At 33.6% G+C, this 26788-nt stretch overlaps 1 protein-coding gene across 1 annotated transcript; it reads left to right on the top strand.

The window, feature by feature from the left end:
* Nucleotides 1-26788, top strand: LOC145001777 (glucose and ribitol dehydrogenase-like). Its single transcript, XM_078961125.1, has 5 exons — nucleotides 1-216; nucleotides 469-606; nucleotides 23569-23945; nucleotides 26127-26479; nucleotides 26589-26788. The coding sequence occupies exons 1-5, from the start codon at nucleotides 40-42 to the stop codon at nucleotides 26651-26653; spliced, it is 1110 nt and encodes a 369-aa protein (XP_078817251.1). The 5' UTR covers nucleotides 1-39; the 3' UTR covers nucleotides 26654-26788.

The following is a 26788-nucleotide window of genomic DNA, read 5'->3' as shown; positions in this document are numbered from 1 at the left end:
CGTCCGTTTCATCCATTGTAAGTGATATTCTGCTAAGTAATGGCTTGTTTAGTGGGATCGGTGTCCAGCAGACCGATTCTTATCAAAGAGAACTCATGTCTATGGTCACTGAGGCTGCTGGCTTCACGTGCTTCAACAAGCATAAGCAATAACGCTGTTGAAGCGATGGTACCAAGTGTTTTCCAACGTGGTTCCTCTAGTATTCATACCTTTAAGGTCATCTTATTTTTTATTCAAATTGTTTACTTTAATTCGGTTGAGTAATGTGTATTTCAATAAAATATTGGTTGAGTAATGCATTGTATAGTGTATATGTTTGAAGCTTCAGTCCAATGCCTAATGCCTTGCATGTTGACGTCTATATAATATAGTTTCTATTTTTTTTTATCGAACATCCAAGTATCCATTGATGACAAACTCTCACAATCATGCAAGTATTTTAATCGATGTTTGGTGACTATTCCATAGGTAAAGGCGATACACCGGGAAGAATTTAAACGACGATTTCCACCGCAACACCAGGATGGTCAACCCGGAAAAGAATACCTTATGGATCCTCTGCCAGTATTCAGCAATCCTCATTATCAGCCTACTAACAAATTGAAAGTACACTTCGTTCATCAACTTTCTACTGTTGTAATCAGTTCTTAACCCTTCTATAGTGATTCTAAATTCAAAGAAATTGGAATTCTTCTTTATGAAGCTTCCAAGTTTATAGTTATTACGTCTAACCATATACACCAACCACACCATACGGTAGGCTGAGGTTGCTGCGTTGGTGCGGTAAACACCACACACTGTGATGTGCAATGTGCGGTGAAACTCCCTGCTTGAATCAATCTCCCCTACACCCCTTTCTCCTTTTTTATATTTTTTAATTATTATTAAATCATATATAAAATTATAAATAATATATTAAAATTCATAGTTTTTACTTCTTAATACTAGGGGTGAAATTGGTACGGTACCAATTTTTTTTTCCCTTCAAACCGTGTACCGTATCAATTATAATTGACATAAGTTTACCTACCAATACTGTACCAATGATACTTGGTACCAACTTAATTGGTTACCAACAAATTTGGTTGGTACATATTGGTATTGGTATATATCAATATATTTAACTAATATTTATACTTGAAAAGTTTAAGACTATAATCTATATAAGACTTCACATTATAATCATCACTAAATGGTTAGAAAGTTTTCCAAATATGAACGTTAATTGAAGTTGTGGTCGTCGCTTGTTTTAGTAAACCATTTTAGTGTCATGTACTTTCCTTAATCTTGTGTTAGTAATTTCTTAGTAAATCATTTTAGTGTCATATACCTTCCTTAACCTTGTGTTAGTAATTTCTTTTAATATGATGTTTCGTTAAAAAAAAAAATCAATATCAATTGAATTATATATATATATATATATATATATATATATATATATATATATATATATATATATATATATATATATATATATATATATATATATATATATATTGGTTGGTATGGTACAACCATAGTATTCAAAATTTTGTACCGTTATCGTACCAAAACTACTTAATTGGCATGGTATTACCGCCAAGCATATTGGCTACAAAACATGTTGGCTACCGATTTTATTGGTTCGGTTGGTAACATGTTGGTTGGTTTTCCGTGGTATATTTTTGTCAGCCTTACTTAATACCCTATAAATAAAGTATAATATTTATATATAATTTATACATATTAGAATATTAAAAAAAATAAGGGGGAGTGATGGAATTAGAGGTGACCCTTTCCTAAACCGAGGGGAGGATGAGGGAAAAATGATGTTGGGATGAGTTGGCAGCGAAAAAGTGAGAGGATACACCCATTCGCCAGTCGAGTTTTGTGACTATTCCATAGGAAAAGGCGATGCAAAGGGAGGAATTCAAATGAGGATTCCCACTACAACACCATGATGGCAACCCAGAAAACAGTACCTCATGGATCCTCTGCCAATATTCATCAATCCTCGTTATCAACTCGCTAACAAACTAAAAGTACAATTCGTTCACTAGGTTTCAGTTATTCTAATCATTTCTTAACCTTTCTAAAATGCTGCTAAATTAGAAGAAATTTAATTCCTTATTTATTAAGCTTTTGAGTTTGTAGATATAATGCCTAATAATATACACCCAGCGCACCATATGGTGGGTTGCGGTGGTGCGGTGAACACCAGAGTTCCATATGGTAGGTTACGATGGTGCAGTGAACACCACGAACTCTGGTGTGCGGTGTGCTGTGTGCGATGAAACTCCCTGCGTGAATCCATCTCCTTACATCCCTTTCTCGTATTTATTTTAATTTATTACTAAATTATATATATTTACAAAAGGAAAAACTGCAATAAAATCTTTACAAATTGGCCACATAATTGATTAGTCATTATACTTTTTTTTTATTCAATTAAGTCATAAATACTGGTATTCAATTTAGCCCCTTTAAACCTTGACAAAAGATCATCCAACTTTCAAAAATTACATTTTGTGCCTAGATTTCAAAATTTATAATAAATTTGGTTTAAAATTTACACTTTTGGCTCGGATTTTAATTTTTTTTTTTTTTACAAATTTGGTCAAAAATATACCTTTTTTGCCCAAATTTTAGAATTTTATTATGAATTCATCATAACTTTAGTTTTTCTACAATTTTTTTCTTCAAAAAAAAAATCGAATGTTTTTTCGTTATAAAATCATATTTATACAAAAGTATTTTCACATAAAAAAATCTTATAATTACTATATATATATATATATATATATATATATATATATATATATATATATATATTTGTATATTGAAAACCAATTTATAAAAATAGGTATTTATTAAGTACATAAGTATATACAAATCTGCTTTTATAATATATATATATATATATATATATATATATATATATATATATATATATATATATATATATATATATATATAAACACTTATTTTATTATAAATACATTTGTATGCAAACACATATGTTTTATACAAAATATATTTCATAGTAAACATATACATTTCTTTTGTAAAAATATATTTCTATGACTCAAATAAGTGTTTTCTTTTGTAAGAACATATATATATATATATATATATATATATATATATATATATATATATATATATATATATATACATACAAAACCTATTATATAATAAATGCATTTGTATTCAAACATATATATATATATATATATACATATAATAGGTGTTTGTAAAATACATTTTTGTATACAATTTTTTTTTATAAAAACGGATTTGTAAATATTTATATACTTAAAAAATACCTAATTTTATAAATAGGTATTTTGTATACAAAAAAGTAATAATAAAAGGTTTTATATAGTAAATATAAGATTTTTTTTATGTGAAAATATGTTTTTTTTTTTGTATAAATATGATTTTATAACGAAAAAATATTCGATTTTTTGAAGAAAAAACTTGTAAATAAACTAAAGTTATGATGAATTCATAACAAGATTCTAAAATTTGGGCCAAAAGGGTATATTTTGGATAAAATTTGTAAAAAAATTAAAATTCGGGCCAAAAGTGTAAATTTTGGACAAAAATAAAATTTGAAATTTGGGCCAAAATGTAATTTTTGAAAGGTGGATAACTTGTTGATCGGGTAAAGGGTTAAATTGAATACGATTACCGGTTTTTGGGACTTAATTGAAAAAAAAATATAAGGACTAAATCGATTATGAGACCAATATGTAAGGACTTTATTGTAGTTTTTTCTTTAAAAAATTATAAAAAATATATCAAAATTTATGGTTTCTACTTTATAATTTCTTATAAGGCCGGACGGAGCCAGTGCGAGAAGGAGAGGCAGGGCGTTTCCTGCTCCGATGAACACCGTACCGGGGGTACGAGATAGGAGGCGCGGGGAGGAAGTGGGGGGAGGGGTTGCCGCATTCTCACTCCAAACCTAACTGGTTGTTCATTTTTTTTTTGTTCTAAGGTGTGTATATATATATATATATATATATATATATATATATATATATATATATATATATATATATATATATATATATATATTATTCACCCACTATAAATACCACGACACCCAATATATTTTTTTAACCCATGCCTTCTTACTCTCTCCAAAAAAATATTAATCAAAATGTCATCATCTTCATCATCCGATTCGACGGGTTAAGAGGAGGCTAAGCTTATCGGTTCTGTCTTGGCGAAAACGGTTGCATACTTTCAAAACCGACTCGGTGAAAAATCACGTGCACAATCTAAACCAAGCTACCCGCCATTGCGTGGAAATCGCGAAGCCGGACATGATCGTCTTATAGAAGACTACTTTGCAGATGACGTCATCTATGCTGTAAAGTTTCAATGTTGGTTTCGGATGAGGAATGAACTATTCTTACGTATTGTTGACGATTTGGAAGGCCGTTTTCCATATTTCCAATGGAAAATGGATGCGAGACGGATAAAAGGTTTCTCTCACATTCAAAAATGCACTGTCGCAATTTGTCAGTTAGTATACGGCATGGGCGCAAACAAATGGGATGAGTATTTTAGGATGTCAGATCGTACCGTGCGGGAGTGTGCGTACAAGTTCTGCAAAGCGATCTGTTTGGTTTATGGGCAACGATATTTGCGCAAACCAACTATGAACGATATCCACCAATTGTACATGGTGCATGAAAGCAAGCATGGATTCCCTGGAATACTAAGTAGTATTGATTGCATGCATTGGAGTTGGTTATTACCCCCCAACGCATGTCGTGGTCAGTACATGAGAAGTGACTACAAAGAGGCGACAATCATTCTATAGGCTATCACATCACATGATCTTTGGATATGACATACATTCTTTGGTCCAGTTGGTGCAAACAATGACATCAATATGCTAGGTCAGTCGCCGGTAATCAACGATATCTACCTTGGAAAGTCGCACGATGTACCTTTTCAAGCAAATGGGGTAGCATATAAGCATGTATACTATCTTACTGACGGTATATATCCTCCCTTGTCTTTTTTTGTGAAATTATTTACATATCCTAACGACCCAAAAAGGAAAAAGTTTAAGGAGGCACAAGAGTTAGCTAGGAAGGATGTGGAGTGAACATTTGGTGTACTTAAGAGGCGTTGGAAAGTACTAGCAATCGGGGCAAGGTCATATGAAGTGAGAAGGTTACAACATGTAATGTATGCATGTATCATATTGCATAATATGATTCTTGAAAACGAAGGAAGAACGATATGTCGATACAACGAAAATGAAGTTTTGCCAAATGTCGAAGGAGTAGCCGTTGGTACACAAGAGTATAGAGCAAATAGAAGATAAATACACAATCACGACATTCATCATGCCATTCGTACTGATTTGGTGGAGCACGTTTATATGGCTTATATTCAGCCACCGATAGAGTATTGTCACGATGATTTGTTTGACGAATCAGACGATAATTTTGATATGTTCGTCGAGAGTGAAGATTCCGTTGACGAGAGTGACGTTCATGAGAATGATGAAGACGATGATGTCGATGACGAGGACGATAATTCCGAGTGACGTATTTTGGTTTTTTTAATTAGGATATTAATTATGTTTTCTACGTTTAGGTTTGTTTGATTTTTTGTTTGTGTTGTTTGTTTATTATTATTTTTTTATTTTTAAAACTTATTTAAATATTAGGTCTAATGTAAATTATATTTTAATTATTGAAATTCTTTTTATTTTTAATTAAACTTTATGTTCATTATTAATTTAAAAATTATAAATCATAAAAATGAATTTATTTTATTTTAAAAAAAAATAGTGAGGGAAGGTTCCCACCCATTCCTTGGGTTTAGTGAGGGAAAGGATGACATTCCTTGGGTTTTAGTGAGAGAAAGGAAAGCGAGGGAAAGGATGATGTGGCAGGAAAAAAGTGAGAAACTTCTCACCCATAAACCATAGGCTATCATGATACAACTTACAATTTCTAAAACATGGCTCTTGATTCGTATCAGAATATGGTCGCCAATTTAAACAATTTCTAAAACATGGCTCTTGATTCGTATCAGAATATGGTCGCCAATTTAAATCATTGTGTGATGAGCTTGCTGCTATATAAATGTCCCTTTAGCTATTTTACCAATTTACGTGATCTCTTTGATGGTGCTGAAAGCATTGTGATCCTACAACAATCCATGGACATTTATGCTTTTCTTGAGGCTGCACGTTGCCTAAACCCAACATATTCCTTTTTGTAATTACACTTCCTTGAATCCGCGTGTTCGTAGGTGTGGAGGTTGTGGTGTAGATCTTGAAACCTGTCTAATAATCGATGAAATGATTCACCCAAATCTCAGATGTGCAATAAATTTGGTCATACTAGTAAAATATGATCTCAACGTTATACTCAATTTTCTAATCTTGCAAAAGCATTAACACACTCATGCTCGCTAGCTAATTCTAATCGATCTGACATGTTTGTTGACATCAGAGCTTCTACACATATGGCTCCATCCCCGGTTTTGGATCACTCAGTTCTTTACTCGGGCTCGAAAACGTTGTCGACGGTAAAGATACTAATTTATCTATATCTCGTATCGGCTCTTGGTATCTTCATTAGTCTATTACTTTAGAAGGTGTGTTGGTTTTTTTTGACACTTACGAAGAATTTTCTCTCGATTAGCAAGCTCACATCTGATTATACAATTGATATTTTATTTACACATGACTTGTTTTAACTTTGGAATTGAAGAAAAAAAACCATATTGGCTAAAGAAAATGTTGAGCATGGGTTATATGTGTTGAGGCAAGGACAAAGTGCTTTTCTATCTTGTTTAAAATCTAATCATTTTCGTTCATTTTTAGGAGGGGTAAGCAAAACCGACGAAACCAAAACCGAAACCGAAAAAAGAAACTGAAGCATAAACCAACAGGTTGGGTTGTGATTTTTCAAAAACCAAAATTTTTGGTTTAGATTAGTTTCTTTATATGGTAAAACCCAAAGAAACCAAACCCAAACCGATTATAAAAAATAGTTCTAAAAATGTATATTTTATATACATAATATACATATAGTTTGCATAATCCTAACACAATCGACGCCTGATCCTTAACTTGGGTGTTCGAATATGGGACATACACAATTGATTTATTTTTCCAATCACTTAATACTATCCCACATCGCTCGAGGATGCAACAAAACGCCTCGTCAAGCATTAAAAATATTTCTCTTTTTATCATAAGCTCAATTCATCCCACATCGCCAATGGGACTGAAAATTCCTCTTGGTGCTTATATAAACTTGTATCATGCTTATCTTTGCTCAAAGGTATCCAAACTTCTTCAACATGGATATGAACCTAGGAAACCGGAAACTGAACCGGGAACCGAGAAACCGAACCCGTTGGTTTAGGTTCGGTTCAGATTATTTAAAAACCAATTATGTTGGTTTGGTTTCGGTTATAGGTTGAAACTGACCCATGCTCAACCATAATTTTTTGATTTGTGGAAGAAATGTTTGGGGCATGTCGCATTTGACGCATTTTTGTTACTGAAAAATAAGGGTTATTTATCACTTTGATATTGCCTAACCCTTCTTTATTTACTTCTCGTAAAATGGAAAAAGGTTATCAGTTACCATTTAACGGTAATACTAAAGGAGAAACATTAGTTATGGGCTTGGCACATTGCGATCGTGGGGCCGGCTCCAACCCAATCTATCGATGGTTACTGTTATTATGTGGTTTTTATAGATGATTTTTTGCGGTTCAGTTGGATATATCCCTTAAGAAGAAATTCCCATTTTTATGATGTACTAGACATTTCAAGAACTTTGTTGAGAACATATTTGACAGGAAAATAAAAGTTGTGAAAACCGATGGTGGAACCAAATTTATTAATCCAAAGGTCAAGCAACTTTTTCACTGAACATGTATTCATCACCATGTCTCATGTCCACACACACCTTCCCAAAATGATCGAACCGAATGAAAACATTGACATATCATTGAAATGGGTCTCACAATGCTCTTTCACTCGGTACTGATGGGTTTTATACAGATAATCCTATGTGTGCATGCAACCCTAGAATTAGATCTATGTTTTCACTATTAGTTACACAACATTATGAACACATAATAAAACCCTAATGAGTCATACTATTTTCGAAATTCACCAAGAAGATTAGAATACGTACCTTTTGTTGTTATATAGTAATAACAACTCAAATCCTCCTTGTAATGGCTTTAGAAAGCTTAGAGTCACAAGTATCACTCCTCTAATGGCTCACAAACACCAAGAGCAAGAGGATGAAGAATGATTAGAGAGGAGGCACCCTAAAACGTGTGGAAACCCTAAGGAAACTCTTAGCCACGTTTTTGGTGCTCTAGGGATCCTTAAATAGTGAGGCTATTATGGTTATTTAACAAGGAAGCCCTAATTTGACTGCTTAAGCCCTAAGCAACCCATGGACTCCCTCGTTAGAGGCCTAGGATGATTTCTAATGGGTTTCTCCATAGAATTCATCCACCCCTCTAATATGGAGTCCATTAGCCCAATATTGAACTATCATACAATTGACAGTTCTAGTCCCTTAAGTTTAATTAATGTCTTTTAGCCACAAAATTAATTCTTAATTAATTATTGACTAATATTAATTAAACAATATGATTTCTCCATTAATATATTATTCTCATAATATATTAATAAATCATAAGTAATCCTCTCTCTCCATAATTCATCCTATCAAGTTGCTTTGGTGAAGGCAACCCAAAAGGACCATGCACCATCGGGTCAAGTACATACCAAAATAGTTATAAACTTAGACACTAATCCAACAGTCTCCCACTTGGATAAGTCTAATAACTATTATGCATATGACTTCAGATCCTGATCCACAATTGTAGCTTTCAAAAGCCGCTGTCAACTCTGATCTTATCAGATACGCATCCTTTAGATAAGAGATCATATATTCCTCCATTCTAGATATCGTATAGACTGAGACATGGATTTAAATCATTCTCTTTGTCTGTGTGTTGTTTCCCGATTTATGATTTACGACGACTGGCAACAGACTACAATTTGAACACATCAAATTAGTCTCGGTTTGGCCAAGCGCTTATGTGCCATCACTAAATCATCGAGGGGCCCACAGATATCGCTTTCATCCAACTCGGGATAAAAGGAACGGATAAACTTTGATTCAATGCTTGCTTGCACTCACTCACCGAATCACACACAACAATATGTTTTATGACACCAAGTTACTGGTGCGTTTACATATTATCATTGTGTAACCGACTCGCAAGATACAACTCACACATCTCAGTTTCAAGAATATAAGATATTATCGTCTCACCAATCACTCGTGATAAAATCCATGAGGTGATCCAAGTGAGTGTGGGTTTAATGCAATGCTCAAATCATATTCATAAGCACTCATGAACGTTGCAGCAAACATTTGCTTATGTCTAATACACTTTAGACAATCCACACACCAATTCACGACAGTCTTCATTCATACCTACTTCCAACATATGAACGACTGTGGTCTGTTCGAATAATTCGATTATTCTGAAATAGTTAATTATTCAGGAAGTCAAAACATGCAAAGTGAAACACAAGAATAAAAGTAATCCCATACGACCCCAAACTCTGGGTATAAATAAAACATTTTATTTAATCACCATATTGATTACTCATTATTTGTTGTTTCGGGTAATCAACTTCTTTCTTGAATTATTACTACACTTGTCCCATGCTCTTAGCATGCACACAATGTTTACCTATGGTCGTTACTTTGTGAAATAGATCAAATGAACACATTTCCAATCATACTCATTTCACAACTCCCAATCCCTATCACAAGTGTAAGAATATCAAATTCTTGTTACTTATGCTAGATTTTAACATTTTATGCAATGATTCTTTCGTAAAGTCATAGCTCAAAATCATCAAGACTTGGCCAATCTCTATAAGAAACAGTTCTATAGATATGATGTCTCAAAGTACATTCCTTTGAACATCCTTTCTTGCATAAAAGTTTCTAATCTAGATATAGATTCTCAATATCCAACTCCCAATATGGAAACATTTCCATATTTTCCATATGACAACTCATTCTTAATATAATCTTATCTATTCATAATAATGTCAATATGGTCCATCCAATACCATACTTCCAACTACTCACAAGCGACCAATCCTCAACGAGCTTTGGATCGTCCTTTGATAGTTGTTTAATTATCTTAGTCAAAACTGATTCTTGTCCTTTTCCCTTTAAATGCGCTAGACATTTGGAAAATTTTAGAATGGTCAAATATTATAGCACTTGCAATCGATCCTATACCCGAAACGTATGGGACACGATGCATAATGTCTTACATAAAGATACAATACTTTATCAATCTTCTGCTATAATATTTAATGTGTCACATTCTCACAATTCGAACTATGAAGAGGGATTCCATAATCATAATCGAAATTTTGAGAACGCACTATGTATCCTTGACTAAATTTATTAACATTCCACAACCTAAGCCTTTAGATTTGAAATGAAGCATAATATTTTCTCCCTTAATTATAGCAAAACCACTTTTCAACCCTTGCGACTTTGCAAAGTATAACTCTTGTTTTCTATAAATAATATTGCTAACTTGCAATACTTTCCATAATAATCATACAAGAACTAGTTTTATGCTCCCACTATCATGATGATTATTATCATATAAGCATAACTCTTATGCTCCCACTAGCTTTGACATGTATTCAGAAAACAACTTAACTTCCAGAAAAACAATACCTATTGAATTTCTTAAGTTCATATTTCTAATACCTAATGCTTTGATAATGCTTTATCTAAGCTTATACACCTTTGCCTTAGACAGCTCATATGTGTCTCTAAACAATTTAGACTAATTGCCAAATATCACAATTCGAATCATGGAAAGGGATACCGTAACCATAATCGAATTTAAGAATGCAATTTTTCACAATCACTATCTTCTTAAAATCTCTCTTAGTGAAAGCATTTCCTCACAGTCATTTTCATGAAGGAGGGAATCTTATGACACTTAGATTTTAATGGTGTATGTGTTCCTATCCATGCGAATTTGTCAAAACCAAAGTTTGCGCCAAATCCAAACTCATATGGACCGAACTCTTAATTTTGATTTCTTGCCTTATGGTAACACGAGTGCCCACCATGTCTTCCAAGCAGTTAAGCAGCTCACCCTTTCCTATCAATGTACTTTTCATTGATCAAGGTCCTTGCCTTTTATGAATTCAAATGAGAACTCATAGAACTCACATGCATAATTAACTCAATTGGAATGGCACATAAACAAAATAACGTCAACACAATAGGTTATAAACCTCAAGTCGTGTGCTAGTGATGATCGATAAGGTTTATTCTTGATTTGTTCTTGAAACCTTTCAATACCATTAAGACTCCCACTAACTCCTTGGCACATAAGATTCTCTTGTCAATAAACATTTCTCGACAAACAAATATTCAAGAGTTAATGTAGCTTTTATCAAGACAAAACAATTCACAAAATTGGTCCTAGTTGGTCTTTGTATTCTCCAAGACATCACAACTTTCCACATTTGGTGAATGTTATAAACCTTCTTAAGACTTGTCACTCAATGTCACAATCTTAACTCTAAGACTTGTTTTTGGAACGAAGTACGATTGACTTTGTGATTTAACTATTTCTTCAATTCTTGATTCCTCTTCTCAGACATACAATTATACTAAGACTCACTTAGAGAATCAATTGAGATATGGTTCTTAATCATTGAGACCTATCATAAAACATAATAAAAGGTACTCTCCCTTCTTCTTAGAATAGAGAAACTTTTATCTTTCTGCCTACTTGATTCTTCTTATTCGTTTTGCTATTGATTTAAACTCTTTCAATCAATCCTGTATCACACTTAATCTTATAAGTATAATCATATTTACTAAACCTTTAGTAAATCATGACGAATATCTTTATTACTCTTGTGGTGTCCTTGATCAACACACAAATTTGTGTACTCGATCTCCTAGTCCTTCACTTGACACTTTGTCAACGAATTAGTCTAATTTCCAAATATGAAATTTCTCATTCATCATGCAACCAAGTTGCATGATTCCAAGTTTCTGTCCAATTGAAATTTGGGTGATGAGAAACTCTCCCTATTTGGTAAATTCTCAACATTTTCGCATAATTAAGAATCAAATCCATTATTGCTAATAATAGAAACATTCAAAACATGAATTTTTCATACACGCCATCGCAAGGATAAATAATAAAAAATTTTATTTTATTGCGGAAAAAATTTGTCCTTACATTGCAATTCATTGAAAAACTATGCTAATGCATATTTCTTAGCACTCTTATTCTAACTCTAAGTAGTAACTCAAGAATCTAATCTTCAAGTAATGCGATCGAAATCCATTTCTTCACGATTAGATTCCGCTCACTTCTTCCCGTAAGCTTTCTCTCTTTTCTTCAATTCTAAAAAACATCAAATGTACTCTTATCACATCATGTATTAAGAATCTAGAATAGGAACTTAAAAGAGTTAGTTAATGGATTTTACCTAAATTAGAGCCATACGTTTTGACTCTCCCATCTCTTAGATCTCTTAGGTAAATAGGGCAGCTTCGTCTCCAATGCCCCTTCTCCTGGAAATAAAAGTAAATGGATTCCTTTGGAATGGCACATGAAACTATCTCAGAATCTACCTTTTCTGGATCTCCAGTGTCACCATTTTCAATATCCATTTAAGTTCGGGAGTTTGATTTATAAGACAAATTTGCTCGACTAGCTCGCCAAATCATTTTTGAGAACTTACTATATAGTACACTCTTGCGAACTTACTATATGATTTAAGAAGTGACTGAAGAACCCAGTCAACAGCCAACTTACTTGAAATCTCGACACCCAACATCCTTAACCTTTCAATGTGTGACTTCATCTCTAAGATGTGTACACACATAGGTTTTCCATGTTTACTTGCCAAAAGGGATTGAGTGAACTTGAACTTTTCAAGCCTTCGAACTTGTGGGTTAGGGAGAATAATTGGAGAAGGCGGAGGAAGTGAAGCATGATCTCTTGTTCCTCGATCGAATCGTGGAATATCATCTTCATGCGGAAAGCTTGTTCCACGGGATTTGGGAATACCATAGTTGTCATACTTTGACATCTACAAAACGGGAGAAACTAAATTCAAGTTAGTTGATTGATTGAGTCCTTAATAAATCACCCAAATGAGATATTAGGGCTAGGACCCAACACAATACGCTACAACCTAGAAAAGGGATGCCGTAATCTAGTTGCAGAATATTTGAAGGTAGGTAAATGACGATTTACCAATTTCCACCATGAAAAACGAAAAGAAATTTAAGTTTTAAAATCTATAAAAACTCGTAGATCTTTTGAGATTCATTGAACTTTTCAATGGCATGTTTAAATCTCGATATGCCCCTCTAGTTTGTGACTGGGATACCGAGGATCACAAAGCGGGTGTGAATAACCATGCAAAATTACATGGTGCCCCCACATGTTACAATCACCTATTCGATGTGTCGGTTAACCACACACGCTCCACCGAACTATGAAAAACATTGAGTCACCCTTTGCTACCTTTGCTAGCTTTGCTTAGAACCATTTAGTGTGCCGGTTAACCACACACGCTCCACTAACGTCTTCGCAAGGGCACAAAGCGTAATTTCATGGAATTGCATCAATTCACTTTTGCATAAAGTAACTAAGATTGGGAATTTTGTAAAACTTTTAGTTACTTTATACTTCATTATACTTTTAATGGAAAGGGTTTTCCCTATCCTACCCGTTCGGCTAACGACCCTCCACCAATCAAGGAAGCGGTGGGTAAGAGTGGATACCCATTAAATGACCATTTTATAGGCCATAACCTTATACCCCCCTTATAGATCGGCTTCGTGAATGACGCCTACTAACGGTAAGACTAGCATTTTAGTTATACATATATAATATTAAACTTTTAATGTTATACATAGTATAAGGGTGTATTTTACACTTTTAAAAATACTAGGTGGTTTAAATTATACTTTTAATTAACCAAAATCATTATGGATTTATTAACTCTCTTTTAATTATACACTTAATTAATTTAATAAAACCATAAGGGTTTAATTTGAACTTTTCAAAATTAGGGTTTTGGAATTTAGACTTTCAAAATCAACTTTTAATCAACAATTTAAATTCCAAAACTTGAGGGCAAGTTTTAAAACTTTTCAAAACAATTAGGTTTTAATCTCACTTAAAATTTTCAAATTTAAGATATTTAAATTAAAATTTTAAATATTAAAACTCTTGATTTAATAATTATCTTGAATTAGACTATTAATTTTAATTATTAAATCATAAGGGATTATCTAAATCATGAGGATAATTACCATTTATACATTTAAGATATCCTAATCCGTTAAACTTCTACATAGATTTCGAAAATAAGGGATGAGATATCCCAAAATCTTTAATTACCATATTTAACTATTAAACGATAATTACAAGATATGGGATAATCCAAATCCCTAAAATTTAGGATCTAACCTTGGGGAAGGAGGTAATTTCGAAATCCAAGGGTTGGATAACCCTAGATTTCAAAATCTTGGAGGCTAAGGAAAGGGTTTGGGAAACCCTAGCAAAAATCGCCAACTAGGGTTTTGCAACCCTAATTGCAAAAATTACTTAGCCTTCAGGGTTTATTAGCCATAAACCCTAATATGTCAAGTTCATACATTTGAATAAAAGCTATTTGAAAACGAAAACCATTGTCTCTGTGATGTGTGTGAAACAAACTAGTTTTAATCCTACTAACTTAGACACAAAATAAACACACGAAAGGCAGTGTACCTATCGATTAGTAATATAGTTCAAGCAAGTAGGGTATCGAACTCAGGGAACGGAAATTGATCTAATAACTAATTTTAACTAAGCAAATAATAAAAGTAAAAGGGTTTTTCTCTAGTTTTACAAGACTAGAAACTTAAGCAAAGCAAATAAAACACTTAACTAACTAACGATTAAAACACATGACAAATTCACCAAATTTATTAAAGGGTTTCTGTTTAGGTTCAACTAATTCACTCCTATGCTTATTTTCAAGATAAATTAATTATTATTGGTTACCAACTATAGTGTTTAGGTTCATGTTCATTACTCCTAACCCTTAGACAGTTAATTAATTCAAGCAGTGGCCAATTGTTTAAATTAACTAATTACCTAGTTCAATTATTTGGATTAAATAAGATTTGTATTGGTTAATCAAGTTGATATTTCAATTAACCTCTTGTTTGTTGGTTCCTCAAACAAGCTCACACATTAACTTACCTATTTTCTTATTAATCTTAATTTCATATTCATTACTCTTAAGCATATGATCAAGTGTTCACAATACATATGAGGTTAATAATCAAGAGATGTTCATGCAGCTTAATTACCTTCCAATTAACAGAAACTAGTTGTCATCAATGCATAAGGTTCTTTAACAAACTTAATTTATTAAAATCACCAAATCATAATCAATCAAAAAGTATATTATAACCATAGGAGCAAATTAGTCTTCCCAAATAGAAACTAAACAAATTTAGCTAATAGTCATGATAAAAACAAACTCAATAACAGTTTTAATTAAGCTAAAAATCTTAAATCCTAAAGCTAAGTGGAATGATTAACCTAACAACCTTGATTCTTCCAAGGATTGAAGATTAGGGTTCCTCAGCTCCCCCTGGGATTCTTTGTCGCAGGTCAGCTCTTAAAATTGCCAAAAGTCTTTTCCAATCGGATAATGAATTGATATTTATAATTATTCAAAAACATGGTGTACTCAGCGAGTAGCAGAACCAACTTGTCGAGTAGGTGTGAGTTATCCGTCTCAAATCAGGAGTCTTGACTTATCTTCTAGAATCTTCTCATGTACTCGCCGAGTATGCTCGAGAACTCACCGAGTAGGTCTTCTTTTGTCCTTCATTCTCCACTCTTTGATCTTCAATTGCTTCCCTTTGTTCCTTTTCACCCCCAAGCATGTCTTATGGACTGAAAACAAAATTTAAGCTTTATTAAGTACCTTTTGTCCACATTGTACACATAATTAGTTAAAAATGAATAAAAATTTATGCTAAATAATCAACTAATTATGCACATATCACTCTGATACCACTGATGGGTTTTATACAGACAATCCTATGTGTGCATGAAACCCTATAATTGGATCTATGTTTTCACTATTAGTTACACAACATTATGAACACATAATAAAACCCTAATGAGTCATACTATTTTAGAAATTCACCAAGAAGATTAGAATACATACCTTTTGTTGTTATATAGTAATAACAACTCAAATCCTCCTTGTAATGGCTTTAGAAAGCTTAGAGTCACAAGTGTCACTCCTCTAATGGCTCACAAACACCAAGAGCAAGAGGATGAAGAATGATAAGAGAGGAGGCACCCTAAAACGTGTGGAAAACCTAAGGAAACTCTTAGCCACATTTTTGGTGCTCTAGGGATCCTTAAATAGTGAGGCTATTAGGGTTATCTAACAAGGAAACCCTAATTTGACTGCTTAAGACCTAAGCAACCCATGGACCCCCTCCTTAGAGGCCTAGGACGATTTCTAATGGGTTTCTCCATAGAATTCATCCACCCCTCTAATATGGAGTCCTTTAGCCCAATATTCAACTATCATACAATTGACAGTTCTAGTCCTTTAAGTTTAATTAACGTCTTTTAGCCACAAAATTAATTCTTAATTAATTATTGACTAATATTAATTAACCAATATGATTTCTCCTTTAATATATTATTCTCATAATATATTAATAAATCATATGTAATCCTCTCTCTCTCTCTCTCCATAATTCATCCTATCAAGTTGCTTTGGTGATGGCAACCCAAAAGGACCATGCACCATCGGGTCAACTACATACCAAAATAGTTATAAACTTAGACACTAATCCAACAGGTACTTCCCACATTGTATTGGTTTGATGAAACAATCAATCATCTTCCAACATTGGTTCTACAAGGCAAATCTCTATTCAAGATGTTACTTAAAACACTCCAAGTTATGGAATTTCCCCCTATTTGGTTATCGAGTCTGTTGGATACTAAAAAAAAACAAGTCAAGCACTTCAGGAAAAATGAGAAATGAACTTCGATTAACCTTGCTGATTAAAACTTATGAAAATGTAATCAAACCTGAACACACTATTTAGCATAGTTTGGTCAAAGTGACATACGTCCACGAGTGAACGAGAAAGAAAGAGAAGATTCTCTATTTCTTACTAAGTACTCTGAAGGAAGTGCTCTCAGCCTTACAATGATTGCTTTCTTGAAATTTCATGTGTATGGAATAATGAATGGGGATATGAGCATATTTATTGGCAAGCATGGGAAACCCTAATTCGACGGACAGACCCATTGATGTAACATAAAGAGGGTTCCATAATTTCTAACCAATCACAGGATACCATCCGGGTGCTTCTGGAATCTTAAGCTATGAGGAATATGCATGGAGACCTTCCAAGAACTTAGGGGCACACCTAGCAATCCCTGACACATCCATGTGGCTCACTTTGCTTCTAGGGAGATATCAAGTACCGAGGGAGCGAATGTCACATATGCTCCACGGGGTGTACCCTTCTTCTAAAGTGGTGCGTATGATCCAAGGGGGCACAACCTATTTCCAAGGATGTACATCATGTTCTTAGGTGGAACACCAACGACACACTTGAATACCAATGTAACACTTGCAAATCAATGATACACTTGAACACCAAGGGCACACTTGAACACCAACTTCACACTTGCATATAATCGACACACTTGAAAACCAACAACACACTTGAGCATCAAAAACACACTTGGACACGAAAGGTACACTTGAATATCAACAACACTCTTTAACACTAAGGGTACACTTGAACATCAAGGACACACTTCAAAAAGATGTCATATCCCTAATAATCTCCCAGTTGAAGGATTGAAAAACTTAGTCTTCATATACCATTAAAATCTTCATTATTACTCAATCACACACAAACACACACACATACACATACTCTCTCTCTCTCTCTCTATGCCAATCCCCATTCCTTAAAATCTTTGAAAGACAGTTGAAGCCATGCCTAACTATAAATTTTCAGTGGTTAAAACCTTAGTACATTTATCTGTTGAGTTTACCATACTAAGGACTTTCTTCAGCTTAGCAACCCCTTGGTTCATTATCTTCAACTCTTTGGTTAGCCGCATCTTAAGCTCATTGATCTTCTGCATCTTGGCACCTACAATCAACACATCATGCACATTTAACTGAGGATAGTTTTAGAGATCTAAACTTCTTAAGGTAACATCCATGATCAAGCTAATGTCTCTTGAACTCACTCCTCTTCATGAAGTTATGAAGCTTTAAGTACCACTTCTTAGAAGTTTGCTTCATGCGATACATATTTTTCTTCTTAAACATTGATTTTTTCTTTCAGGATGTAAGAGCACTCTTGGGTTGTGCCTTCCATATGTATCCTTCCAGGTTATCATCAAGCAAATCAGTTTTATTCACATTTAGCCGCTTTAGATGGAGATTATTAGAGGATATTTCATTCATGATTGAATTGACTATACTCATATTTACAAGTGGCTAATTTGCCTATCCCTTCTGTTGGATTCCCTTGACAACCAATCTTCATTATTTATCTCATCCTTAACTTGAAATATCTAATTGCTTTGCAATCTTCTCAACTCCTCATCCATAACCTTCTCTTACTATATAGAGTTCATCCACACGTCCTCTAGTTTTGACCCATTCTAACACATCAACAAGTTATTGGTTGATAGATAATACCTTAACGGAGTACTTCTATTAGTGATCTTTCGGATAATATAAGGTCTAATATTTGCCACACGTAGAACTCCACCCTTAGAACTATTATAACCAAAGGTCCCATTCTTTACAGATTTATTAGAGCTCCCACTGGTTCCTGAACATCTGCCTATCCTTTGACCAATGATAGGTCTTGAGTGATTTCATGATCTTCCCATTGAAGAAACTGAAGTGGAACTATAAAAAACAAAATGATTTGAAACCAACTTCCCAGACTTGGTCGGATTGCATAACTTTGCAAAACCAACTTTTTTTTATTATCTAATAGCAATCACTTAGAAGAAACACTCATAATCTTTAGATATGGCATTCTTTCTTTAGATACAAGCTTCCTTATTCCTTCCTTACTCATATTACCAAATATTTAGTGGCATAGAGTTCAATAAGGGGCGCTTCATCTTTAGAAACCTGCATTATATAGAGTCCCTGTTTTTTACTCTCAGAAATGGTCAAATTCCCATCTCCACTTTCCACTTCTGATCACCAAATGTAAGATGTTGATCCTCATTATCAAGCTACCTAACCAATATCAACATCTTCTATAATCATCTTGATAACCACATCTATGACAACCATGATATCGAGACACTTTTTATCTGCGAGTTTGACCTTCCATTTCTAATGCTGAAGTTTTGCATTACATAACTGGAATGGATGGCGTAAAATGACATACTAGAATCCATGAGCCACGGTTCAATTGCATTTTCAACTAAAAAAATAAGCGTGTCACCTACAAAATCTACTGCCATACTAATCTCTTTCTGGCCTTTATCTTCCATGAGCTTCAGGCACTAATTTTTAACACGACCAATATCTTTTTTAGTTTTAATTGGTAACGTCCCTGATGTTGTTCTGTCCACCTCTCCTTCTTGAATTCAATTTGCACTACTCGCACCCCCTCTGTTAGGCTCCCTTTCTATTTCTTCAGTACTTAGAAGGCTATTGGATGCTTATCTAGCACTCCGTCTGCACATATCTGCACCAAGAATTAAATCGCAAATGCCTTAGAATGTCATCTTAGCATCTCCGACTGAGTTGCTAACTTTTGTCACTATACTGGACTACCTATCAAGAAAAGATGATAATAGCAGCAAAGCCATTACTTCTTCCTTAAATCCAATTTCAACCAAAATCAACCTTGATATGATTAAGTTGGACTCATTCACATGACCAGTTACTGAGTCATCTTCCTTCATCTTCAAATTCACGGACTATCGAATCAAGAAAACCTTATTCACTACTAAGTATTTCCGTACACATCAGATAGTGTTGTGATCAAGACATGAGTAGTCTTCATATTGATAATGTTGTAAGCAACATTATTTTCCAATAATAATCTCAGCACACCAAGTGTCATCGATCTAACAAGTCCCAATCTCCCTCCTTCATTTTTCATGTTTTATTCTAGAAAATGATTAATGTAACTTCTTCTGATAGAGATTGTCATTGATTTGCAGTTTCTAGAAACCGAAATCATGACCATCAAAATTTTCAATCTTAACTCTCCCATCTTCAGCCCTAGCTTTGTTCCTAGTTCTCTAGTTATTCAACAAAATAGTTTTAGCACTTCAGATAAAATGATAAACGTACTTCACGAAACTTGTGGAATAAAACTTCTGAAAATTAAATCAAAATTGAACATAGTGTTTAACAAGGCTCGTCCAAACTGACCTACATCCACGAGCGAACGAGAGAGAGAGAGAGAGAGAGAGAGAGAGAGAGAGAGAGAGAGAGAGAGAGAGAGAGAGAGAGAGAGAGAGAAAGACAGAGAGAGAGAAAGAGAGAGAGATTATTTTATTAAACTTCCAAGAACAGTTACAATCACACACAAAAGGTTACACCTTATTTGTGCGTGCAAAAAAATAATAATCTATCTTTCTTACTAACTGCTCAAAAGGATGTGCTCTTAACCTCACAATGATTTATCTCTTCAAATTCATGTCTAAGGAACATTGAATGGGGATATGAGCCTATTTATAAGCAACCATGGGAAACCATAATTCTGATGGTTCAATTCTATAAATTTTAAGTCTATATACAGTAGGTATCGTAATTTCCAAATACGGGTGCTTCTAGAGTCTTTAACCTTGATGAATATGTATAGCCATGTGCCATGCACTCATGGGTGCACCTAGTAATCCATGGAGCATTAATGGGGGACACTTAGCATATACGGGCTCTACCTTATAGAAAAAATGGTGCATCCGCTCCAAGGGGGCACACCCTGTTTCAAGAGGGTGCATCCTGCTTCTAAAGGGGCAAATTTGCTCCAAAAGTGGCACACCCTAATTCCATGGGTGGGCATCATGCTCCCAGGTGGAACACAAAGGGCACAATTGAACACCAATGGCATACTTGAACATCAACCTCATAATTGAACAGTAAATACACACTTGAAGAACAAGAACACATTTAAACATCAAGAGTACACTTGAAAATCAATGACACACTTGAACACCAAATGCATACTTGAACATCCACAACACACTTGAACAACAAGGGCACACATGAACACCAAGGGCATACTTAAACACCAAGACCACACTTGAACATATTCAATACAACTGAACATGACTTCGCATCCTAACAATGCTTTCCGCTTCTTACAAGATTACACTAAACATAACTTCCATCCTTGTAGCCGTCCGTGTATTTTTCTTGGTTATAGTAGTCATTATAATTTCTTTCACTGTCTTGTAAAAACATCCTCTTGAGTTTACACTTCTCAACATGCAAAATTTGATGAAAAATGTTTTTATTTTGTTGATATATCATCTTCTACAACAACCCTTGACGTTGCCATATTTTTAGAACCTAGAGTTATTGCTACTATCCCTAATCTTTTACTATCATTCTATTCAACCATCCAATACCCACTAACAACCCAAACTACCACTTATGTGTCGATCCACCTGATTATCTAATCCTATCTGACAAACCCATACCTATTGTTGCACGCTCTTCAGCTTCAGCCCCAACTACTACCTTTTCACTTTCTAATTATTATATGAACAACCTGGATGCATCTTGTGACTTACCTACGACTGTTCTTATTAACTAAATTACGACTAGAAGTCATTATGGCTTTTAAAAACCATGAAAATTGGATGGTCTTGCTTCTCGGGAACCCAAAGGATTTAAATCTTCTATGAAAGATCCAACTTAGGTCTCTACTATGCAAAATAAAATATCTATCTAATTGATCCAATGATCACTACAAAGTGCCTTTAGTTTCTCAAGGATTCACTTAGATACCTAGAGGTGATTATATCCTCACATTTATTCCATTCATCAAAGCCTCCACTATGAGGATTGTTCTATCTGGTCTCTTTATTAGTTGGACAATAAAAATTCATTTTTGAATGGCCGCTTAACTAAAACGATTTATATGGAGCATCCATTGATCCTCATTTACCAAATCAAGTTTATCGTTTGAATAAAGCATTCTACGGCCTTGAAGAAGCCTCCCGAGCTTGGTTCCAACGATTAAGTACATTTAAAAAAACTTGGATTGCAATGTAGTCGTGCAAATACTTTATTGGTTGGGTTCATCTGCAGATCTAATCTTCTCTACCTTCCGGTCTATGTCTATGCCATCATTTTTACCGATAATGATCAAACACAACTTAAAAATTCATTACTTGGATCAATGATGAGTTTTCCACCAAAAAGAACTTGGTCGATTGAGTTATTTTCTTAGTCTCGAGGCTACTTACACGTCGGTGGATTATTTCTTAGTAAAGCTAAGTATTCCTTTCATATTCGTACATGTGCTTTGATCCTTGATGCTAAACTCATGCCAACTCCGTTTGTGGAAACTACTCATCTTGAAGCCTCAAGTACTTTATTTCCAAATCCCACACCCCTTGGTTGGAGCGCTTCAATATCTAATCATCACTCGCCAGATCTCTCATTTACGGTTAATATGGTTAGCTAATGCTTAAATTCACATAGGAATGATCACTAACTTTCTGGTAGACGATATCTAAAAGATATTATGGAATTTGGTCTCTATTTCTCTTGTCTTTCACCCTCATCATTGATTCTTTTATACTCAGATGCCGATTGGGCATGATATGTTGACACTCGTCGATCCACATATGGTTATTCAATCTTTAACGGTGATAATATTGTCTCGTGGAGCACCAAAAAGCAACCTATGGTAGATCGCATCAGTAGTCAATCTGAGTATCATGCTCTTGTCAACATAGCAACTGAAATGGTTTAGGTCATCCATGTGTTGTGTGACCTTCAGACAAATAAGCCGTGTAAACTGACTCTATTACATGATAGCAAAAGCACCATTTTTCTCTCCTAAAACCCGATTGCACATAAACACACCAAACATATAAATATAGACTACTATTTTATCCGAGAGCTTGTCTCATAGATGTTGTTATTGTTAATTTTGTCCCCTACAACCTTCAACTTAACAATATTAGTTGATAATTAATATCATAATATTAGTTTATATTTATCTATATTCTAGTTTATCTTAACATATAGGTCAAACCGTCAAAGTTTGTAATTAGATTTTATCTTCTGTATCTGTACCTATTTTTAATAGAAACTCTATTCCACATTCACAACGTGCGACTAATAATCTTCATATTGTCTGCTTGCTTTCTATCTAAAAGGCCATCAATTATTTCGTGTTAATTAATTTCTTGGTGCAGGGAAAGGTGGCTTTGGTGACAGGAGGGGATTCAGGTATTGGGAGGTCTGTTTGCTACTTCTTTGCTAAGGAGGGTGCAACCGTAGCATTTACTTATGTTAAAGGTGTTGAAGACATAGATGCAAAGTACACCTTAGAGATTATAAATGATTCAAAAATGAGTTATGCAGGTGATCCAATTGCAATACCTGCTGATCTTAGGTATGATAAGCAATGTAAGAAAGTTGTAGACGAGGTTGTTTCAAAATATGGACGCATTGATGTACTGGTGAACAATGCAGCCGTGCAGTACGCAACATATACATTAGACAACATCACGGAAGAAAGGCTTGAAAGGATATTTAGGACTAATATATTCTCCTATTTCTTCATGACAAGGTGTGTTATCCTCTTAATGTGCTCGTTATTATTTCGTTTCTTTGACAAATTAATGTTTTGTTGAGAAATTCTATTACATTGTCCCTATACGAAGAATTTAAAAAAAAAACCTAATGAATGGCTATTGATTTTTAAACTAAAATCTATTAAAGTAGAGCATGAAGGATAATTGTACTAAACTTATAACTTTGAAGAAAATAAGTTTTTTGTATGCAAGTCATAAGAATATATTGCAAATCACACATTAATAATTGATATATTTCTTCTTATCTTTTATGCATGCCTGAATCAATACTAGTTTTTGTTTATAGTTTAATATTATACTAGTTGTAAGACCCATGTATTACATTGGTTAATTAAAAAAAAGATTAGATATAAAAGTTTAAATATTTGAGAACTTTAAATTTATAAGAAAATAAGAATAATGAATTATTAAAATTGAAATGCTTTTTTTTTATATTTTAAATTTAAAGAAATAATTTAAATAAATAAACAAAAAAAATTGATAAACTTTAATTTTGGAATTTTGAACTTAGAAGGTAAGTTCATTAATGAAATTGATATCTATTTATTACTACATTTATTGTAATTATTACATTAAAATATTATGTAAAATTTAATAAAATAAAAAAAAATCCATAAAATGACATGTGGAAAAAAATTAATTCAAAATAACCAAAAAAATGTTATTTGACAATTTGAATGAGAATGTGACAAGTAGCAAAAAAAAAACCTTCATTTATTATAGTAAGTAGATCCAAAATATTAGTTATGGGCATTAATGCTTTGTTAGACATTCGGTGATAAATCAACCATTCTATATGTAGTTATTGACTTTAGTAATTGATGATCGAGTCTCTTCTATCTATAAGATTGGTATGTAGAGTTTATTTGTATATAAATTTGGGTAATTAGAGTTGAAATAAATTGGAATGATTTACTAGAGTATAAGGACAACATCTAACCAAGTAGGTGATTTTTGGAAATTATACTCAAATTCAATTTCAATTAGTCATGGCATGCTCAAACTTCTCAAACATAGGTAAATAGAAGAAAAATCAAGTGAATAATATGTACATATTTGTAGTACTGATTTAAACATATTGTCTTTGGAATAGAAAGTGCCTACCAAGTAGGTGTTCTTCCATGTCATCTAATGTTTTACTCCTTATATGACATCAATTTTATGTCAAGCTTCTAATATATTCACAGAAACATTAATGACATGTACAACGTTTGTCCAACACGATACTTGAACCCTTGACCATTTCATGAGGGGTATGTTTACAATGCCAAAGATCATTTGTATGTGTTTCTCAAGTAACTTGATTATTTTTCACAGAGGTAGTTGCCGAGTAGAAAAATAGCAACATTTTAACACGTCATGATAGTTCTATGTCATTTTCAGAATGTACACCAAAGAAGTGTATTTTGGAAAAAGCTAAATTTGTGGTGAAACTTAAATGAAAATATCTATTATGATGATTTCAGAAAACTCAATCGATGAAGCTTATATTTACTTCAAAATATAAACAATTTTTGAATAAGAATATACAACTTATTACTAAAAATCTCTTAAAATACAATAGTTTGTAAGTTAACAAGAATAAAATATAAAATTTGAAAAATATAACACAAAATAAGCTAAATAACAAGATTATAGAGTGTAGTTTTGCATAGTTTGCTGATGAACAAGACAGACAAACAACGATGTAGAAACCCTAACGAATATCGAGATAGATAGAACTCGGAGAGGAGAGAGGAGTGAATAATGACCTATCTCCTTAGTTGAAAGGATTTTATAACTCTGGTAATGTCTGTGTTGAGACAAACAAGGTCCGTGTCTTTCTTTTGAACTTTACAGGAAACGAGCCCATGGTCCAACAATTATAATCTTCTACATCTTCAGTCACCATATTTTATAATCTCTTAAACAACTACCTTATCCATCCCTACAACACGATATCCCCAAGACAATCAGCCCATGGACATTGTTTATCCCATAAAACTTTCTAAGCCATGAATAAGTTACTACAACATTTAAATTCAACAATTAATAAATCTAATAAAATGAATTAAATCAATTAACAAAGAAAGGTTGAGATTGCATAACTTTCTCATTAGCCTTTCTAATAAATTTCACTTTTAATTTTGATGAGTTGTGATGACTTGGATGTATAGGCATGCTATAAAGCACATGAAACCAGGAAGCAACATCATAAACACCACTTCGGTGTTGGGATTCACAGGCAACGCAAAGCTTATTGATTATGCTTCAACAAAGGGGGCCATTATGAACTTCACCAAGAGTCTAGCAATATTCCTTATTGACAAGAAGATTCGTGTTAATGGTGTGGCCCCTGGCCCTATTTGGACCCCACTTACTGCAACTCTCGATGACGAGGATATAGCAACCTTTGGCTCACAAGCACCGATGAATAGGGCAGCTCAACCCGTCGAAGTAGGTTCATCATATGTGTTCCTCGCATCCGAGGATGCTTCCTACTATACTGGCACATTTCTTCATCCCGATGGTAAAGTTTATACATATAAACACATACATACATAAAACTGATGATGATAACTGCTTATTTTATTTAATGGAAGTGTAGGCTGATCATGATGTTGAAAATTTTCTTGTAGGTGGAGAACTCGACAAAAATGCTATTCCTAGGGTCAACAACAACAAGAATTCTGAAAACCCATAACAAAACTGGATGATGGGAGATTCTGACATAAATGGGGTGAAGCATAATGTAGTTAGCGCATAATTATGTTTTGTGTACCGGAAAAAATGACGTTTTTATTTAAAATATGATGTTATGGAACATCAAAAATGCAAT

Source organism: Lactuca saligna, chromosome 6, assembly GCF_052625555.1.
Source record: "Lactuca saligna cultivar CGN05327 chromosome 6, ASM5262555v1, whole genome shotgun sequence".
NCBI lineage: Eukaryota > Viridiplantae > Streptophyta > Magnoliopsida > Asterales > Asteraceae > Lactuca > Lactuca saligna.
Note: the sequence above shows the minus strand (reverse complement) of the source record. Positions and strands in the feature narration are given on the sequence as shown.

What these genes read in the sequence shown, in the direction of transcription:
- LOC145001777 (XM_078961125.1), top strand. Translation starts at nt 40, where the DNA reads ATGGCTTGTTTAGTGGGATCGGTGTCCAGCAGACCGATTCTTATCAAA. An exon ending in CTAGTATTCATACCTTTAAG is followed by an intron (nt 217 to 468) that starts GTCATCTTATTT and finishes ACTATTCCATAG; the next exon opens with GTAAAGGCGATACACCGGGA. An exon ending in TCCTATTTCTTCATGACAAG is followed by an intron (nt 23,946 to 26,126) that starts GTGTGTTATCCT and finishes TTGGATGTATAG; the next exon opens with GCATGCTATAAAGCACATGA.